At 34.5% G+C, this 22,224-nt stretch overlaps 1 protein-coding gene across 2 annotated transcripts in view; it reads right to left on the bottom strand.

Annotated features, from left to right (window-relative positions):
• The window catches only part of ARID1B (AT-rich interaction domain 1B), a 535,516-nt gene that overhangs the window by 35,772 nt on the left and 477,520 nt on the right, over window positions 1-22,224 (bottom strand). For both annotated transcript variants that reach the window (XM_051997996.1, XM_051997995.1), the window contains exons 10-11: window positions 8,182-8,327; window positions 98-207 (exon numbers count right to left, since the gene is read on the bottom strand). In XM_051997996.1, the coding sequence (XP_051853956.1) occupies window positions 98-207; window positions 8,182-8,327 (256 nt within the window). The remainder of the gene's footprint in view (window positions 1-97; window positions 208-8,181; window positions 8,328-22,224) is intronic.

Below are 22,224 nucleotides of genomic sequence, written 5' to 3'. Positions count from 1 at the left end.
AACAAAAAGGGGGAGGCCAGCTCTAGAGAAGAAAGGACAACATGGCAGCCTCCTGTTCGGCCAAACCAACACCACGTGCACAAAAGGGAGAAAATACCTTCGACTTGCTCTCAGACTGAGGAGTGCCTTCTTCTTTACCATCTGTTTTGAGAGGCACGGGCAATTTGGACTCACCAGGTGACATCATATCTGCAAGACCCATAGATGCTAATCGAAAACAGGAGAAAAAGTTTAGGATTATATATATGGTTTGCAAGTGCTGCCTGCTAATGTATGTTGTGAAGTGAATATTTTCCCTTGAAGAAATAAAAAATACGCAACCTTGGAAAACATGTACCCTTGAAATGAAAACACTATATTTAAGCAATCTTTACTGGACAAAAATTATCATCTTTACACGCTGAAGACCAATTTGTACCTTTCTAATCTATCATCACGTCAGTCTGTCTGTTGTAATCTATCAGTCTATCCACCCATCTTCATATCAAAGTGTTCCTTTTCACCTATTTACCTATCTATCCATCCATCCGTTATCTTCTTTCACAGTCATAACAATAAGAGAAAAAGTAGGCCGGGTTGGACACAAAACAAAGTACTAAATTAAAGTTTTCTTAAACTGTTTAAAGAACTAGTAAAATGTTGGTGAGAATATGGGGGATATACTTGGAGAATGGAAGATTTTTTAAATGAATTACCATATAAAGACAACAACTTTGAAAGACTAAAAGACTAATGAACTCTGATCAGCATAATGACTGATTACAATTCCAGAGGCCTAGTGATGAAATAGGAAAGAGAAGTGAAGGACTCAGAATGAAGTGTGATTCATACATTTATGGAGATATGGGAGAATCTGTTCTGCTTGATTATACATGTTTGTAATGAGTTTTGCTTTTTATTTGTTCTCAATTGGTAGGGAATTGAGGGCGTAGAGAGTAAAAGTGGTTATTTGCTGTTTGGAAGAAAAAAGAAAATACAATTTAATAAAATTAACTATTATCATATTATATTTCATAGTAATTCAACTTCTACATTGTTGTACTGCAAAATCTCAGTTACAATTAAGGAACAAACACAAGTGAATTAAAAAAAAAAAAAACTTGAATTTTTTTTTTTTTTTTTGGGCAACATGGCTTATATTCCAATTTAACACTTTGGCTTACCATTCCCCAACTATTTCCCAACAGATCAATGACATAGCCTTCATATAAGGCTCAACATACAAAATAGGTGTTATAGGCATTCTCTACAAATAACAGGGTCACAGAACTCACTAATATCTATCTAGACTTTACCATTTCATGGATAGAAATTATTCCTCTCAGAAGTGCTTGGTATCAACAGACTGGATGCAAATACAAACTGATATTTCTAGGTTAAAATGTGACTTTATTATGTTACATTCCTTATAAAGGAAAAAGTAAAACCAAACAGTGAAGCAGTAAGTATCTGGGGAATAACAGCTGAATCCCGTAGCACTCCCCCTGTGAAAACCAGCTGCACAAAACTGGGTTACTACTGGGACTATTTAGGAGACTACCAAACCAAATGTGAAAGGAGAAAGTAAGAATGAAGAATATATGAGAATAACAAGAGGAAAGGAGATAGAGGGATAAAACTTATAAATGGCTAAAATCAGAAAAAACCAAAACCAAAAACAAATTCTTAGTTAAAGTGGGAAACAAACCTGAGCACAAATGCACAGGACGTTGTTTATATTTTCTGCAAAAGGCAAAGCTGGTCCTTAGCAAGCAGCACACATGCAGTACAATGTGCCAAAAAAGAAAAAGAAAATTAAAAAAACAAAACAAAACAAAAAACAAAACACAACAAAACAAAAACAAAAAAACCTAAACCTTAAACTATTTCACAGATTGCCCACTACAAAATGATTATTGCACATATTCATGTATTACTATGTTTTAGAAAATAATTAGTTTTAATTACAGCAGTGAGAGAGTGAGCAGGACTCTGGTGAATAAGTTGGCAAGCTTTCTGGTGCTAATTTGCTAATATCTTTAGCATCACTGCAGGTTGAGACCATAGGTCTGCCAAAAAGCCTACCCAGCCACGTGCCATGAGAGTTTACAATGGCATGTTCAATATTCAGCTCTGAACGGCCTATATTTTCCGTGGCTATATGGGCTTCTTTTTCAAAGCCCATTTGCAGCCCAGTCAGTCCTTAAAGTCATCACAACACACACAAATCATAATTGAGATATTTTTCCTTTTTTTCCCCCTCCAAATTACTTTCAATACTTAGACTTTAAGAACTGGAACAAAAAGCTTTTTCAAGTGATGCAGCTGCAGAGAAAAATCTATTGGGATCAGCTAAAAATGCTGTTATTTTTGTGAATGTGTGTGAAACCTCAAAAAAGCAGCTGAGTGATATTACACCAAGAAGCCTAGCTGTTCTGAGCAGTGGATCGCTTTTGTACATTTTTATCCTTCAGAAACTATCTCTGGGGGGTCTAGCAGGATATGAATTAGTTAAGTCTGTACATTAAAGAAACACCCTTTCTTGTGGGAGGAAGAAAAAGGCAAGGTGACTACGCAGGATGAGAGGCTTATATGTGCCCAAATGTACTGTAAAAGATGGCCTTGCTACTTATTCACTGAATGGAAATCATATAAAGGGCAATAAATTCAATTCTAGACTTTTACAGGGTGGTAAGGTCATGGAGGCATTTCCTTCTACAAGTCCAGTTTTCTCAGGTTATAACTTAATCCTTTCAATATCGACCAATTATAAAACTTGAAACATGTCAGTATTTGCCACAAATCACGTGAATATATTAAATCAATCTGACACATAAAAACAATTTAAATAAGTATCAATTGATTAGTTTGAGTTTTCCCAGGTTTTCTTTGCTTTTTACATTGCAGCTCTCAAAGTAGAAAAATACTCAAGTTGCCCCAATTTCTTATTTTGAGATGAACTAGAATACAGTTTAATTTTGAGTAATGTGCCATAATTAGCACACCTGCCTTGAAATGTAAATTGTATTTTTGTAAAAGGGGCAGCATGGTCTTTCTTTACTGTGGATTCTCTAAGTGCTTTCTACTGAAATGCTTATTCATGACTTCTTACCAGAATTCTCAATGAATCACTGCAAACATCCTTAAGATTCCTAGGGTAATGGTACTCCAGGGAAACTGGTTTTCCTCTTCCCAGAAGAAAAAGACCATCACCATTATATAAAGGTATGTTAAATCAAGGCACAGTCTCCCTTATACTATCGACACAAGTAATCTAGTATGTAAAGTGCATGCATAAAAAAGGACAGTAAAAATTTTGTGACTGCAAAAAAGTACCATATGCATTCAGTGACTGGGTTTTTCAAGTACTAGCCTCTGGCTTTACCATCGAAATTTAAGAGCTAGAATGATTTCATAAAGAAAGTGTGGGTCAAGGTCCTAAAGTAGCTATTCCATTCTGGATTTAATATATTCAAAAAGACCATAAAGAATATAAGACATGAGTAAAACTGAAGCTAAACATTCATTCCTTTCCAACTCCCTTGATTCTCCCTCAAGGCTACAATAGCATTCCCTAACAATGGTGAAACATGCCTAGAAATATACAGACCATTCTTTTCTTTTACATGGACAATACAACATACCATATTCTGCAAAAAAAAAAAAAAAAATTATTCCTTCTTTTTGAAAACAGAAAGGATCTGTCTTTGTGTGTATATCCCTCTCATGTATTTTTATATGTGGCAAATATAAAGTAAAGCTAATGTATTGCTTACAAAGAAGCCTGGATAGCCCTGGAAAAAAATTTCTCTCTCACTGGATCAGCAAGCACTGGAAAAAGCCTCTCTTCTTTTCCACACTAACATACTCTATGTATCAGCACATTTATTTTCCCGTTGGGGTAAAAGGATTCATCCCCATGTTTAATCAAGTGGGTTACCTTCTTACTGAAGTTCATTTCTTGTCAAGTACCTTTTCTTTCTATTTTTTCTTTTTATTGAGGGGGGTAAGATATTAAACTACTTGGAAATATTCTGGCGACCACCATCATCCTTTACAAGAGGTACTTGACAACCTTAAGATGAAAATCATTATGCATCTCCCAGAGATACATGTCTTACTGACAGACTTTCTCATACTTCAAAGTACACGATAAGTACCAGTAGGCAGAGCTAGTGGTCATAACTCTAGAAAGTCTACTAAGCCACAAGTCTCCTCAATGAGACACCATAGAGATGACAACAGAATTGAGTTTTTCTAACAGAGTGATTTAAGTCATTCAACATTTTAAGTCATGTTTAGATTTGAAAAGTGCTTTGGTTAAGTGTTGAGATTCAGCTGTATTGAAAGGCATGAGTAAGTGGTTCCATACCAGATGGTTCAGCTATAGAGGAACACGAGTATAGTACTGCTTATTTACTATTTACTAAGCTCCCTCGATCAAAGTGTCCTCTACTTGGTATATAAGGTGATTTCTGGAGGGCCAAGTGCTGAACCACAGGAAGGAACTACATTTTATGGAATTTAGATAGAGCTTAATTTAAGATGATAGCTTATATTCAGACAAGGCTCCAATTAATGAACACTATAAAACGAAACACAAATAAACAGAAACCAATCAATATAAGTACTATACAAGGTTGTATTTAACAAGGTTCAAAGGACTTGCAATTTTGTCTTGACTATTAACAATTATGTTTTTTTGCCCCCAAATGATAAAAATACTTCCTTTATAGGGGAAAAAAAATCCCTACTGCTTACCATCCTTCTCCCCCCTGGCATTATAAGTAAAGAAATAATTGTCACATTTGTACTCACACTGACTCTATTTAAATAATTACTTGCTCACTGAAGCCTGTAACAATTTGTCACTACACAAAAGGCTTTTTTTTTGGGGGGGGGGGGCCCTGTATACTATCTAAAGCACATTTGTTTTAACTGCCGTACTGTTTTAACCAAGCAAAGAAATTGTTGAAATGTCAGTCACCTAAGCCACTATCTAGGAAAATCCGACTTCTGGTGCTAGTTGTCATCTGGATATGCTTTCTTCTCTTTAAATGTGTCCTTTGAAACAGAAACTGCTTTTCTGTTACCACTAGCAGCTCATCTCCATGTGCCTTTGGCAAAAAAGACCGATGGACTGATCTCTGCCATTTTGGGATGGGAAGAATTAATCCTGTCCCCCATTAAGAGAATTTATGTACATTTTTTAAAAAACCTAACATTTGCAGTGCATATTCCAGGTTTCTTTTTGTCCTTTCTGTTCTCTCTCAGAAAATTCAATACAATCCATATCCAAGAATGTATACAGAGATACACAGGAAATGTTAAACACATAATACTTCTGGTACATCTTATAATTACTCTGCTTTCCATCAGGTAGCCTCTGAATTAATAAAACTGGAACAAAATTTCACCAATGGGCAGGCAAAAAAAAATTTGATAAATGTTTAAATTACTAAAAATCCAATATTTCAAGATGCACAAAGCAATAAAAAGTGTATGACTATCCCATACAAAAGACTGGGAGGATAAATGGCCTTGCATTGAACAGATTTCCTCTGTATGAAATAACGAATGGCTGAATTATCTGAACAGGAGAAGAAAAAAAAAAAAAAACAACACTCCTCTCTGTGAATCTTCCTTTAAACTGGTTATTCCTTAGGAATACATAAATCTTCTTAGGCAGGGCACTGTGCCATCTGTTTGTTGTGGGTTATTTTTACAGCTCTGGAGGCCAAAGAAAAAAGGGGAAAAATGACTACTGCTAATAGCGCATCAGAATTTATAGTGCAGTTTCAATGCTCAGAAGTAATTTTATTTCAGCAAGCCAGACAAAACATATAATGACAAAACCCAACTACAACATTACCTGGGACAGCACTAGTAGGAGGAAAAGTAAACCTTTTCCTAATGGGCCACTCCGCAATAGCTTTTCACTTTCCATCTCAAATATAAAAGTATGTTTCTGGGAGAAAGAAATAGCCTCCTGTTTAACATTAAGAGAGGTCTATTTATCTAAAAAAATAAATAAATAAAAAATAAACCCAAAACCAACCTAAAATCTAACACTTTTCTTTTGACCATTAAGTTTCATTTTTTCATTCCTACTAAGAGAAGTTCAGTAATTCTACCTTTAAATTAGATGAGCTCCTTGAAAACAAGAGCTCAAAACATTAGGTGGGATGTCATGTTGGAAGCCCACTGGCCATTCTCTCTCCCTTAATGTGAGGGTAACAATAAAGGCCCAGGAGGCAAAACCTGTGGAAAAACCTGAATTTCAAGAATTCTCTATCTTTAATTCCACCATGTTTTTCTTTGACCTATTATAAAACATGGTGCAGTCAACAACAGGTTAAGTTACAATCTGTCACCTCAAAGGAGAGTAATCCCATCCAAAAATGTGATCTTTCAAAGTGCAAAATATAGTTAATAATATCACTTGAAATGCAGTGAGCTTTCATATCTAGAATAGAAATGTTCTTCATGCAAAGGTAGTGTAAGTATAGAATGGTTGAAGGGAGTGGTTCTTAAACCTCAGATATCTTAAGATTTTGTAACATTTTTGCTAAACAATTTAGAAACTCTAATGGAAGGAATTTATCTTTTTATATTAACAGAATATGACCCTGAGAGAATTCAGCAGTTACAAATTCAAATGGGTTGAATTGAAAATTGTAAAAAATTGTATAATTTTTTAAAGATTTCATATAATTTTTTCAACAGAGATAGCACACAGGGTTGTATTTACTGAAGAGCCTGCTTTTTTGCCTATTTCTAAACATTTGCATTTTTCCAAATATTAAATTTGTTTTCCTCCTTGTTTGGCCCTTTAATAACTCTTTAGAAACCTAATTTAGTTGGGACACTGATACATTGTGAAATTGTGTATATACATCCAGCCATTCTGGAGAGCAATTTGGAACTATGCTCAGAAAGCTATCAAACTGTGCATACCCTTTGATCCAGCAGTGTTTCTACTGGGCTTATACCCCAAAGAGATTTTAAAGAAGGGAAAGGGACCTGTATGTGCAAGAATGTTTGTGGCAGCCCTTTTTGTAGTGGCCAGAAACCAGAAACTGAGTGGATGCCTATTATTGGGGAATGGCTGAATCAATTATGGTATATGAATATTATGGAATATTATTGTTCTGTAAGAAATGACCAGCAGGATGATTTCAGAAAGGCCTGGAGAGACTTACACGAACTGATGCTGAGTGAAATGAGCAGGACCAGGAGATCATTGTACATGGTAACAAGAAGACTATATGATAATCAATTCTGATGGATGTGGCCCTCTTCAGCAATGAGATGAACCAAATCAGTTCCAATGGAGCAGTAATGAACTGAACCAGCTACACCCAACCAAAGAACTCTGGGAGATGACTATGAGCCACTACATAAAATTCCCAATTCCTCTATTTTTGTCCGCCTGCATTTTAGATTTCCTTCACAGACTAATTGTACACTGTTTCAAAGTCTGATTCATTTTATATAGCAAATTAACTGTTTGGACATGTATACATATATTGTACTTAACTTATACTTTAACATATTTAACATGTATTGGTCAACCTGCCATCGGGGGGAAAGAGGGAAAAAGTTGGAACAAAAGGATTTGCAACTGTCAATGCTGAAAAATTCTTGCAATATCTTGTAAATAAAAAGCTATTAAAAAAAAAAAGAAACCTAATTTTCAAATGTATTTCCTCTTACATGACATATGGCATAAGCATGGATTTTATTATGGAATTTACCATAAGTTTCTGTAACAATTTTAAGTTTGTCAAAGAAAAAGAGTGCTTAAAAGGCATTGCTACTTAGTTCCTGATGAAAACAATATACTTTACCAATAAAAACAAAATGAATAAGTAACTTCTGAAAACAGCTAAAATTTGGACCCGCTAGTCTTGAAAAGATAAAAAGGTTCTATTTGCTTCCCAGATGTAGGTTCATTGTTCAGATTTCCAAAAAGCAGAAATGTAGAATTTTCTTCAAGTTACCAAAAGATCTAATTTCTTATGTTTAATACATGTTGGTGAAACCTAGAAAGTTAAATTTTGTGCATGTCTATGTTTATATATGTGTTTTTTTGTATATTTTGTGCATGTGTATGTTTATGTATATGTATTTGGTTAAATTTGGGAGTTTCCTAAAAAGAAGTACTGCCTTCAGAAATCATATAGTATTGTACATTATTACCTGTTGAACTATTCACCATGTTGGTGGTCATGCTGTAGGGAGGAGCTTGTGGATTCATCAGGCTGGAACTGTTGTTCATGGGCTGGGTATAAGGAGAACTGGAGCCCATAAGTCCACTTTGATTCATGCCAGGAAAACTGCCTTGCCTATGTAAGAGAAAGCATAAACACATGTATGTTGATAACATATGCCTTATAAGATACAATAGACAAGTTTAACAACGTTTGACAGGAAAATTTACCCATGGCAGAAACAAGAGCAGTGATTTTTACCTCTACATTCTTATAGAAACAATGAAGAAAGGGTGGCAGGGAAATTTTCAGATAACTAAGAAAGTTTATAAAGTATTTAATAATTTTAGTTAAGATTTCTTCATACAGGTGACATAAACAAATACCTAAATTTTAAGAAAGAGACAGAAGACCTGTTCACATCCAGGTAGTAATATGTGTTACTTATATAACTGGGTAAATCATTTAATGTCTACACATCTCAGTTTCCTTATCTATAAAATGGAGATACTAGGACTTGTCTTAATATCTACCTTACAAGGTTGTTGGAGGATAATACTTATTAAATCTTTAAGTGGCAGTTATTAAGTGTTTCGGGATGTTCAAAATTAGGAAGAATGGACAGGAGAAAAATGAGTGAAGGAGAGATGTAAAATCAGTAGAAAAATGTCAAAAGCAAAATAAGTTATATTAAAAACCTAGACAAATTCATCTCATCCTCTATTGCAACTACTAAATAGCCTCTTGAAAACCCTGTTCCTCCTCAGAGAAGAAAAGGGCTTTTATTTTTGAGGAATTAATTTATTTGACCTTCTTTCTGTCATGCAGTTATTTGCCATAATGTTTCCAGATTTTCAGATGTAATATACAAGGACTTTTTTTTTCAAGATAACTTTTTTCTTTAAAAAAACCCGTAATTCTGATGATTTAGCTTCAACATTCAAAATTATATAGTAAAAGCATTTGATTTTCACTAATTTTGAGAAGGATTATGAGTGGTATAGTTTAGGAAATGATTTCTTCTACTTTTTTTTGGTCCACTCAATAAATTTCTCCTAAAGAGCAGTCCAATGGTATTGTGTAAAGGTTCTCCCATCATCTAAAACCTTAATTCTGTCTCAGCTCTCCCCTAAAAAAGTTTTGTCCTTTGCTCTGTTGAAGAGAAGCTTCTCTTCCCTGTGTAAAAAGGCAAAGGGTATTCTTTGATATGAAGGAGACACCATCATAAGAGTGTCATTTCTCTGACTGTTTCTAATGAGATGTGGGGAGGAAAGGAATTTAAATTGCAAAATACAACTCTCACAGGAAAAATTACAAAGCAAAAAGAAAGATGACGGTCACGTGGCAACAACTTTAAAAGGTTCTAGTTGTGATAGTCAAGTTTTTCTTATGTAAAAATCGTATCTTTTAAAAAATTTTCCAAATTTTGGATAGTACTGTTTCATCTCATAAAAAGAAGTCATGTGACAAATCTTCAGAAATTAAAGCACAAAAAAATGAAAGATAAGACAGCTATAGGTATCTCTTCCTATGTAAGCAAACAATGAAAAAAAAAAGTTATCAAAAGCCATAAACTTGGTTTTAAAAATCTGTGTCTGTATTCCAAAGCCTTAATTTTATTTTAGTTGAAGCATTTACATTTCTAGATTATAATAAAAATTAAAATGATGTAGACCACTTATTGCAAAAAAAATCCCAACAACCAAAAAAACCCAATGACAATGAATGAAATTTTCTAAAATTGAGGGTTTCACTCTGTATTTTTAAATTTACAATTTTTGCCAATCTTTCAAACTTATTTTCTTTTGCCAAAAAGTCTTTTACCAAAGAATGATGATGTTGAAGAGGGGGGGAGGGGGAAGTGGGTAAAAAGATGGTTAGGGAGGGGTTTGGGAAGAAATGAGTCAGTCCTTACTTCTTTCCCTCTCAATTCCATTGATAAGCTTCTTTGATTAAAGACTGCCTGACTATGACAAACTGTGCTGAATCAGTGGAATAATACAAACTACAGTCCATTAAGAACTGAGCTGAGATCACCAAACTCATTTTGATTAACCTCCAGGTCACTAAACACTTATAAATATGTTTCACATCAGCTGCTAAACAGTTCTATACACTTAGGGTCAGAGCATCATCATGTTGGTTTTTGGAGTTAACTGAAAAATATTTGTTCTGCTTCTTTGATATTTTTACCCAAAAATGGTTGATATACTGTTTAAGCAGCTGTCATAAAATAAAACAAATGGTATGCTTTAGGATTTACCTCCTGTTTTTTCTTAGGGAAATGAATGGTGTACATACAGTCCTCAATTTAGGAATAGGGTGTGTTCCAAAAGTTCATTTGTAAATTAGTTGTTGGAACCTGGGACACATTTCTCCTACAAAGATAATGCTATAAATAAGAGCCATGTTCTCTGGCTAGCCTGTAAAATGCTTTTTAAGCCATAAAGTAATTGAATTATGTTGTTAATAGTAGCCCCAAGCATTGAGCTTTCCATGGAAGGGGCTGGATTCTAGAAGACTATAATCTCAGCAGCTCTGGAAGTGGGAACAGGGTGAGGAAAAGTACCAGAACAGAAGTGAAGAATAATTAGGTATACCCCTCATGTTAAAATGGAGGACATTTAACCACTTGTATAACTTTGGATAAGTCACTTTAACTTTTCTAAGCCTCAGTTTTCTTATTTACAAAATGCATGCTGATAATAATGAATGCAGGTAAGTACTGAACAATAAATACTAAAGATCAATATACTGAGAGTCAAAAGACTTATGTTTATATTCCAGTTCCCATAGTTAAAAATAAATGCCCTTGAAAGCAAGTGCCTTAACCCTTCTAAACCTTACTTTTCTCGTCTATAAAAAGAGAATATAACCTATCTTCTATAGTTATTCTGATGATCAAACTATATAACCATATGTAAAAATATATAATTATATAATACAAATGTATAATATATTTATTAGCAAAGTATATATTTACAGATATTTTATATGTATGCTTGGACACATACACTACATTTATATTTATAAATATATAATTATATGTATTACATCTATAAATATCTATCTTTATCTATCTAAAATACAGTGTTTAATTACTGGTAATCTGGATGGTAAGCCATTAGTCAGGATGAAATTTCTGCCAAGTATATAAATAGGAAAGATGATCTCCTAGTGTTTGCCAGAACAATTTCCAAGTTACTATACTTTGCTGTTCCTATTTCCAGAGGACAGGCTTGGTAGGGGCCACTTGTAATTGGAAAGATTGCCATTTGTCTTGTCTCCCTCAGTGGAGTGTGATAAGTAGTTTCCTTCTGTTGAAGTTCCCTAAAGGTGGAAACTATGGTGTATCTAGCAAAAAGGTACTTCAATCACTAGCACTACAGAGAAAGGATGCTGCCTTCAGGATCATTTATTTAGCATGCTAAATAAAACAGGCAAGATCCGGTGTTCCTCTGTATGTTGTCTGGGTGAGCACTGCATATAGACTTGTTCACTGCAAAAAGGAATTCATCCCCTTTTTTCAGTTTATTCCATATTTAATAAATCATGACTGAACTTTGGTTTATACTTCTTTATTTGATCACCTCCCAAAGTTGAATAGTCTCCTCACAAGGATCAACTCTTACTGTCTCTTTTCTGTTTAAAATGCCACAGTACATTACAAGCCAGTCTCTTCTGCATTTTGCTTTGTTACTGAACCATTTCACTTGGATCTGCAACTTAATAAAAGGTAGAAGAGGAGAGAGAGAAAAAAGGTCTTAATCATCCTGAAATAAGGGAAGAAATTTATGTCAACATGTGAATGGACAGTCCTCTCTCTCTCTCTCTCTCTCTCTCTCTTTTCTTTGGTTAATTGCTGACACTTATTCTCCTACTAAATAATGATATTAAAGATGTTTTATACTTATTAGGTCCACTTTTCCCATTGTAGCATTTAATGTAATTTGATCTTTTTAAGGAAATATATACCAGGATAAAAGAAGAATTTTTAAAATTATCAAATAAGATAAAAAAAATGGATAGTCTTTATGGTGTGTACTAGTTATGGGCTACAGTTAGTATCAATTACAGTCAGAAATAAGTGTTATTCCTTTTAGTGACCCTCATATGAGTCATCCCCTAGAAATGGGAGACAATACTAGAATAATGGCAGGAAAAAGTAGTTTGGGAGGATCCAGCGAACTGAATTCTTTGCTTCTTAGTAGAATTGTCAAGAAAACATTTTAAAGCACTAAATAAAGGTAAATTAGCATCCTACTTTAAGCTTCTTCACTGACTGCATTAGTTTGGACTATTGACTTCCTCACTATAATCTTTGTTTTCCTCATCTAAAAAATGATTCGTGTGTGTGTGTGTGTATGTGTGTGTGTGTTTGCACTTTTCAAGAGTAGGATATGAGGGACATGGTGGTAGGCAGGCAATGGGGAGTGAAAGCAAAAATATTGAGTAGATCCTTGTCAACTTTTTTCTTTTTAAAGGAAGGATGTTTGTTCTATGGTTTGGATGATTTCGTAGGTACACAGGAGGAAATGATTCTTCCTGAAAAAGTATGTTTCTAAACCCCATAATTCCTAAGGCCAATTATAAATCAAAATGAAGAAAAGAGCCAATGGACTATTACTAAATGTGTATGCATAAATATAGCTTTTGAAGAGTTTGCTAAAAATGATCGGTGAATGTGAAGAAGCAAGAGGGGGGCACACAATGGAAAACAAAAAAGCACAACCATACATTGTATAAACTGTTGAGTTTCAGAAATTGGGAGCAAATTATTTTATGGAAGGAAACATGACCTCTGTGAATAACAGTACTTCAGAGCCTTTACGATTATTGTTAAAATGGATGATTTATTTGATTTAAGATGAAAAGTTTCTTATTCATTCTAACTTCAGAAAGCTGCTAACTTGACTTTATTAAATATTAGTTAGGTTACAGATGTGATTATCATCTGTAGGGTAGACCAAAATTTCTTTCTAATATATAGTAACAAATAAAATTCTACAAATGAATACAAGAAAGCCTCACAGTTAATTTTTTTTCATTAGGGATCAAAAAATCTGTCTGAGGTAAGACTAGGAAAGGGATGGGGAGAGAGAAGAGCAAACAAATACCTTTATCCCAAACTGAAAAACCTAACCAATCAACCAAAAAAATACCTTTCCCCAAACTACAACTACACTCTTTCAAAAGCAGCATATGCTGTAGCTTGACCCTTTGGGTTGTGCACATTGGGTTTTCAATTTCAGCGAGTCTTTAGGCCTATATGGTTTTTGTAATAAATTACTGCTGTCCTGATTCTCCAGAACCTTAACCTACAATGGCTATGGCAATAAATGCATGGAAGTATCTCAGGGGGGTAATTGGGGTAAACATTTTAAAAAGAATTTTTGTTGTTGTTATGCTGACACATTGCTAAGGTAGCTACTGATTGCACACTGTGAAAATGACTGTGTTAGCCTGCACTCACAAATCACAGTGTACTGACCAAATTGCCCTATGTTTATCTGTGCCAGGTCTACAGAATGACAATATTTTCTCTCTCTTTTAAATGTCAAAAGCATGATTTGGGGGTTTGTTATTTAAACACACTGACCTGCACAATAGCCAAAAGTACTTTATTTAAATCTGTCTTGAGTTGAGACTAGATGTAAGTGTTTATAATCTGTCACGCTATGACACCAAATGGGTTATTATAATGAGAGTAATTCAGGAGTATGTTTCTGTAAATGCATTTTCCTGACTTCTCTCCTCCTTCTTAGTCTAAATACACACACATAATTTTTTTTATGGGTTTTCCCTTCACCCACATAGGAGCTACCTAAAACAGCACACATTCATCTGCCAACAAAGGACATGGCACTGATGAGGAAAAGGAATGAACAGCAATTTTTAAATGACCATTTCCTATGGTTCAGAGTGAAGGCAGCAAGGAAAGAGTGATTTTCCACTGACACTGACATTTATCAGGTGAAGCTATAACTCTAAAAACCATAGAATGTATTATAAATGTATTTGAAAAAAATTGTATTTAAAGTAAAAATAAACTAGATAAAACTAAATAAACTAAACTTAAATAAAAATGCAATTTTTTTCTCACTTTTTAAGTGAGGAAACTGAAGTCTTAAGAGTTGAAAGAACAGGCAATTCCTTTCTCCAACAATGTGGAAGAAGGGCTTCAATGTCAATTGAATTGTCAATTCATTTACTGTCAATATATTTTGGCTCTAAATGAATTCTTACAGCTGGTGGTACAGTGGATAGAGCACTTCATCTTCATGATCTGGCCTCAGATGCTTACTAACTGAGAAAGACATTTAATTCTGTTTGCTTCAGTTACCTCTTATGTCAAATGAGTTGGAGAAGGAAATAGCAAATCACTTTAGTTATCTATGCCAAAAAGAAACAAACAACCAAACAAACAAAAAACACCTAAATGACTGGAAAACAATAACAATCTCCCATGGTTGTAGTGAGGATCAAATGAGAAAACAATTGTAAAGTACTTAGCACAGTGCCTGTGCACAGTAAACACTTAATAAGTGCTTGTTGATGCTTGATGATAATTCAAATGAGAGGTGACTAGGCCTAAAAGGTATCAACTATAAAGTGAGAGATGAGGAAAGGAGACTGGGAAGATTTGGCAATTGATTGGATGGTGAGTGGGATGAGGACACTGGAAAGTGATGCACTGACAACCACAAACCTTTAGAAATAGGTGGGGGGAAAGATGCTTTTATAACAAAGATGTTCCATTCTGATGAATTTTTGCATGTTCTCCTAAAATACTGTATTTGAGACTACATCAATCAACAAACAAGCATTTATTAAATGCCTTGTATATGCTGGGAGATAAAAAGAGAAAGAATGAAACAATCCCTATTCTCAGGTAGCTTGTATTCTAATGGGGAAGAGGGGAGAGTCAAGTATATATACAGGTACATGCAGAATAAATAAGAAGAGAACGTATATAAATAAATACAACATAGTAAGGGAGGGCAAGCACTAACAGCTGGGCAATTGGGAGAGGTTTTTTTAGTAGAAAATTGTGCTTGGACTATGTATACCGAAGGAAGAAAGGGGAGATGATGAGACAGAGGTTAGCGTGCAGTACTACTGGGCATGGGTATCTGAGTACAAAGGGCAAGAGAAGGGAGAGAGCCAGCAAAATGTGAGAAACAGGACACATTTGGCTGGATAGCAGAATGGGAAAGGGAAGTGCAGGTAGTCACAAGTACAATGAAGTTGGAAAAATAAGCAAATAGAGCCTTTGCTTTCCAGAGACATTAGCAAGTTTAAGAAAACAGTGGGTATTAATTAGGAGGTAAACATAATGAGTCTTGTTTTGGAAATGTTAAGATTGAAAGTTTTTGGAATATCCAGTTTGAAATAGTAATAAACAATTGGTGATTTAAAAATAAAGAGACTGGGGCTGAATATATAGAATTATGAATTGGGAAATATAGACATAATAATTAAACTCATGGGAGAAAAAACAGAGGGGAATAGGGGAAAGGGGGGGGGAGAGAGAGAAGGAAGGAAGGAAGGAAGGAAAATAAGGGAGAAACTAGGACAGGGTCTGAAAATTATGCATGCAAATTATATTCACTGGAAAGTAAGTTTTTTGGGGGAAAACATGCCAAATAACTATTGATTCACATATAATATTTGTCACAGCTCACAGTACATGTATTAACTCACAATTCATTCTCACTCAAATAAGAGTGTCTATCAACAAAACTGAATAGGCTAACAATGAAACTAAAAGCAATTGATCATCCTTATTTAAAACTAAGTAATCAGTAAATCAAGAACTCAAGATCACCAAAAGGTCATGTTTGTTTCAAGTTCTATTATTCTGGCATTTTCAATGCAGAGAGAGAGAGAGAGAGAGAGAGAGAGAGAGAGAGAGAAAGAGAGAGAGAGAGAGAGAGAGAGAAAACACCTTTTGTTGTATTACATATTTTAAATCTTCTTGTCAAACTCCAACTAATTTTACACATACATTGGAATGAGGCAGATTTCAAAATGCTTGACTTGGTGAATATTCTTCTACAGGAGAGGAGAATACAGGAGAATTTAGTCAATAATTTATTCTGGATAACTTGAAATCTAGTGTTTTGAAAGGAGAGGAAAAACACAACAACCACAACTGAATGGCCAACCTCCAGCCAATTTTCTGTGTGACTAATCCATTAGTATGCCCATAACGACCAAGAGATTAGCAACCTTGGTGGCAAAATAACATATTATTCTTGACATGCAAGTTGCTCTGGCTGGAAATCAAGCCCTGTGTGAAAGTGAAGTGGGATTGGTTGCCATTTGGCCAGATACAAGAAGGAAAAAGGAAGAGCTTTTGACTGCAAATAATGAATTAGCATTGTATAATGTATATTCTCACACTTTTTTTTTTCCTTTTGAACAAGTATACCTTTACCCATAGACATATATTGGAAAGAAATAGCAGTTAGTCAGCAGTTGCTTTTATTTGGCTCCATATTTTGTAATTTGTCCTAGGTGTGACATAGTTCCATAGTTCTCTTATTACTAATCATATTTTGGGGGTTATGTTAGCTGCTTTCTTTGAGAATTAAATGCCAATGTTGTTTTGTTAAAAAATTACATAATTTTGAGTTAATACTACCTCAGTTATAAAATATCACTTAATAGTTTATCACCAATATAAGAAAATGATATTTCATTTATTTCTATTAGGTGGGTAGAAGGCACATGTCTTAGTTTGAACTGGTACTAGAACTGCTGTCCATTGCTCTTATCAATGAAATACTTTGTCTAAAACTGAAAAAGATGGAATAGGAAGAGCTCCAGATGTTAAGTGATGGTATGTTTTAGTTCTAAAGCAAGGAATTCAATTAAAAACAAAAACAAAACAAAACAGCAAAAATAAAATCTCCCCTAATAATCTTGAGGTGAATGGATGGATTAGAAATACATGCACACATACACAGATATACATACACACTCACACTCACACTCACACTCAAAATGACTGTTCTCTTTTCCTGGTGTGTTTGGCTACTTCTAACTTAAAGTAATTTGTGTTATCAGCTCAGCTAGGCCCTAAGATCCAAGGAGATGAAATCTAACTTAAGCTATTGCTAAAATTGATGATTCTTTTGTCAGTTCTTATCTGCTGTGACTTAAGAAAAAAAAAAAAGATTTTTTTTTCTCATAGCTTTTGTTTTTATAGCTATAGAATTTCTATCAGTATATCCCTCCTTCCAGAAAATCACTTCATATAACAAATAACATTTATTTTTCAAGAAAAAGACATTCTTCTTCTTTTTAAAAAATTTCTGACTGGCTAACTCTTTTCCTATTCCTCTGTCTCTTTCTGTGTCTCTCTTTCCCTTCCATTCCATCCTTCTTCCTTCCAACAGTGCTTTGTCCTGGTTCTCCTACCTACTTAATTCATCCTTAATCTTCTTGGTATAAATATTTATCACCCATCTCCAAATGTTTAGTCAGAATTTTTAGTCTCAAGCCCCAGATCTTGTTTGAGAATTTACTTGAATCCAAGAAAACATTTCCTATTCATAAGACCATGCTAGGAGTTAAGAAAGTAAAAAAACAAACAAACAAACAAACAAAACTCAGAAAGATAATTTTTGGTTCAGTGGTTATAACAACAAGTTAGCTGGAGGTAAAAGAATTAAGGTAATAAGCAAAGAACTTTCTAGAAGATTGAGTATGACAAAGAGGATATGAGACAAGAGTTTGAGAAGACAGCAGGTCAAAAAATTTTTTTGGATAGGGTAGACTGGAGCAGAATTTTAGGTAGAAGAGGCAGATGGAGTCTATAGGCAGGAAGGAAGTGAAGAAGATAAACAAAAAAGGAATTATTAATAGCCCTAAAAGAAAGATGAAGTAATGGGGAGGACACAGGTAAAGTAGCTGACATTAGCAAGTAAAATGGTCATCACTTCCTCAGAGACAAGAAAAAAAGATGAATAAATACTTAGAAGAGTTTTGTAAATGTGGAGTAGGGAAGATAAAGGAGTTTATGATTTGATGATCCAAACTTTGCTAATAGCATCTGTAGGGGATAAGCATGGAATAGTGTGGAGAGGTATAATGAGCTTTAGGAGTAAAGAGAAAACACAGAAGGAGGGGAATGCAATATAAATATTATAAGGGAAGAATAAAAGTTTTGACAAACATCAAAAAGTACTCATTCTAGACAACAGGAATTTTTGTGGCCCAATTTGCGCATGGTGTTGTGGATATGACCTCTCACAGTGTCATTTAGAACCATGGGAGTATAACTACAGAAAGATTGTAATGGTGGTGAATTCAAGATTGAGGGTTGGCAGAACAAAAAATAAAATAAAATTGGATCCTTGATTACACTATTGTAATATTCTATGGCATTTGTTATGAGATTATCAGGAATCTAAAAAAAACACTCCCTTTCTCATTTTTATCTTTTAATGTGGGGCTGATAATTCTGAAATGTTAATAGGACACAGTTTATGCATTCATTCATTCATATCATATCCTTTTCTATGCCTTATGAAAGATTTTATTCTTTAGACATATCTTCCCCTCCTGCTCCCCCAAAGAAGAATTATTTTTCATGTATGATTGTGACAAGTTATATGGATTTTAGAAAGCCAGATTCATCATGCCCTTCTTTCATCCAAAAGAAGATATTTTCTTTCATACGCATTTCATACGTAGATCCAGACAAGGATTCTTTTCCATGTATAAATTCTAGAGATAGAAGAGAGTATGAAAGGCACTTTCTTTAATCCCACTTTTTGACTTAATTCAGGTAACTAACTTCTTTACCAAAAGGACTTTTCTTGAAACTGTTCCCAAAGTACTGATTAATTGTCCTCACCTTTTCTGTCACAATTATTTGAAAAACAGAGCCTTAGAGTGTTTTAGAAGGAGAGACACTCCCTTTTCAAAGTGAGAAAAGAAAGCACATTAGCTGGGCTTTGACTTAGAGTAATTAAGAGCTGATGATAACTATTTCTCTCCTTTGTGAACTCTGGCTTGTCTCCTGGCCACATGGTTCCACTGTGTTGTTCTGTGTACTGGCAGCCATATGAAATGGAACCAGAATTCTGATCTCCAAAAGCACTCCAAAGATTTGGATCTTAAGCATTTTTCCTTTTAGTTGCCAGAAAGCTCACAACGGCAATGTGGGACACAGCAGCATATCAAGGGAGAGAACAGCACCAGACAGCCAAGTGCCGTCTTTTTCTCATAGGCAAGTTTTTCCATGAGCATACCTTGCCCAAGAATTCCAAGCTATTTATTAATTTCCTGCTAATTAAACTTGCAAGTTTTATGAATTGAGGCATTCATGACTACATGCAGTTTTGACAAGGTGCAAATGGCACAATACTTTTGCCTAGTAAAATATGATTCATAATACCTTCTGGGAAGGAAAAACAACTATTGATAAAGCTACAATCAGTTCTGCTGCATTTCCACCTAGAAATCTTTTCCTTTTTAAAGTCTTTATTTCAATTTCTTTCTACATAAAGATTGACATTACTTTAAAAATGGCATTTGTTTAGGGTTTTACTACCCTAAGAAACCCTGGCTTAAGGAGTTCACTTACAAAGATGACTGTTGGGAAAGTAACATTTTGAAAGTAAGACTGAGTAAATAAGGTTATATCTTTATATTTACATACTTCTTTTTGCCCAAAGGCAGAAATTCTTAACCTTTTCCTGTGTCTTGGACCCTTTCTCAGAATACTGTTTTTAAATGCATAAAAGACATAGAATTACAAAGGAAATCAAAGGATAGTTAAAATAAAGATGTATATTTTTTCTGATGAAAATGTACTCACACTCTCTTGAGAATAGGGTGGAAGGGGGAAATGGAGCCTCAAGTAAGAACAGTTGCACTAAGAATAATGTCATCATTATCTGACAGTCTTTAAGAAGCAAATAATCTGCCCTGAATTGTCAGTTATATATTCTGTCATTCCAGCAAAGATGAACCCTATCTCATACAAAGCCATCGTCAAAGTCAAATAGAATTTGATGGTTATCCCAAGCACTTAATCCATCAGTGCCCCAGACAATCTCTGAGAATGTAAGCTCTACTTAGATAGAAGGTGTCCACTTTCTGGGAAGGCTCCAAACCAAAGAAATCATGAATCCAGACCACTTACACTCCTACAACTTTGAAAAACAAAACAAAACAAAACAAAAAAACCTCCAAATTTGATTTAAGTACTTACTTACATAGAACTATTTGCTGCAGCATGAATAGATGTCACTTGACATTTAAAAATCATTTTTCTATAACATAGCTATAACATATAACATAGACACCAAAGAGTGTCTAGTCAGAAACATTATTAGTTTACTAATTAAATTTGTTCAAAATTGTGGTAGGTAGTACAGAGGATAAAGTACAAGATCCAAAGTCTAAAAGACTTGAGTTCAAATACATCCTCAGCCATTTAACAGCATTCTACCTCAGTTTCCAAATTCCAAAATGGAGATTATAATAGCATCTACTTCCCAAAGTCTTCCCAAATGCTGTGTACTGATACTTTTCAAAAGATACACCAACTATTCCACCTATCTTAAATCATTGCCAGGACTATTAAATTTTAGGCGAGATAAATGTGTGGGGATAAGGCACAGATTACCTTTTAGCAGCAGGCCTTCTTGTCTTAGAAGTTGACACCAAAGGCTCATGTCACTGACTTTGGAATGTCAAATGTGGGGGGTTCTCTGAGTTAAGCAATAATTTTATTGTCAACAACTATTTTTTTCTTATGGGTTTTATTTTAAACAGAGAATTGAGGGTTCTGCATGCCAAGTAAGTGCGGGTGAAAAATGGTGTTCCTGGAGGGGTCCAATGGTAATTTATTCCCTGAAATGGCAGGATGGGAAGGGAGAAGACAGAGCTGGACAGACTGATAGGTCAAACATATTTCCCTCATATTTTTACCAAATAAGATTCATTTGTTACTATAATAAATAGTATCAAATTTTCTTTTAGTCTAATTTTTATGTTTATCCTAAATTACCATATGCCATGATGCTCACAACATTCAGGGAATGTGAATTTTGATTAGGGCAGGGAGGACCATTGGGGAATTTTTGGTTAAGAGAGAATAGGTTTTCATTATGTGGAAGGCTTTGCATAGCCAGAATATACAGAGGGGTAATGGTGGTGAGGGGGTGGCAAGGCATGTAAGGCTGATAAGAGAACTGGGGATTCTAGGTAAAAACAGACAAACTTTTGAAATTCTGACTTCAGTCCTGACAAAAGTTCTCAAACAGTGAAAATCTCTGCTTTAGATTGGTTGATGAATGACTTAAAAGAACCAATTTGGAAGAATATAAATGTCACTTTCACCCAATCAGTCCAGTACAGCTGCTCCAAGTTAAATCTGGTGGCTACCTATTCAATTCCCAGCCTGGAAAGGAAGGATGGAGGAACATTAAGTGGATACATTATTTACACTGATCTCTACTTCTTGTTTTTCTTTTATTATCATTCTATCATTCTGAGGAGTTTTTTTTTTTAATTTACAGGACTTTCAGAATGCTGAATCTGCTACCTATGCTGATATTAAAATTTATTTTGTTAAACATAGTACTTTTTCATACCATAGGATTCAAATTAATGCTTTAGTACTTTTTAATAGAATGATTGTAATTTATAAGTTCTATAACTTTGTATCCAACAACTTTAAGAGATTTGATTAGATTCAGAATTTTAAACACAATTTTGTATCTGAATACTAGTAGCAAGAAGGGCCTGGAGAGTCTTTGGGGATTTTGTTCTTTTCATTAGCCTGAATCTCCATGCAGAAACCTGAGAAAAATTTTATACTGGAAAAGCTCTGAAGGTTTGTTCCAATTCTATATTTATTCACAAGCACTCTAGCTACATTCACAACATATTTTACTATTAACCATTAGATAAAGAAAAACTCCTACCCTCAAGTCCAAAATCCTCTTAGACAGAAACCTATTGGTAACAAAGTTTAAGGAGAGAAGTACTGCCCTTTGGTTGCAAACAT

This window comes from Antechinus flavipes, chromosome 4 (assembly GCF_016432865.1).
Source record: "Antechinus flavipes isolate AdamAnt ecotype Samford, QLD, Australia chromosome 4, AdamAnt_v2, whole genome shotgun sequence".
In the NCBI taxonomy this organism is placed as follows: Eukaryota; Metazoa; Chordata; class Mammalia; order Dasyuromorphia; family Dasyuridae; genus Antechinus; species Antechinus flavipes.
The sequence above is the reverse complement of the archived record's forward strand: the minus strand, read 5'-3'. Positions and strand labels throughout refer to the sequence as shown.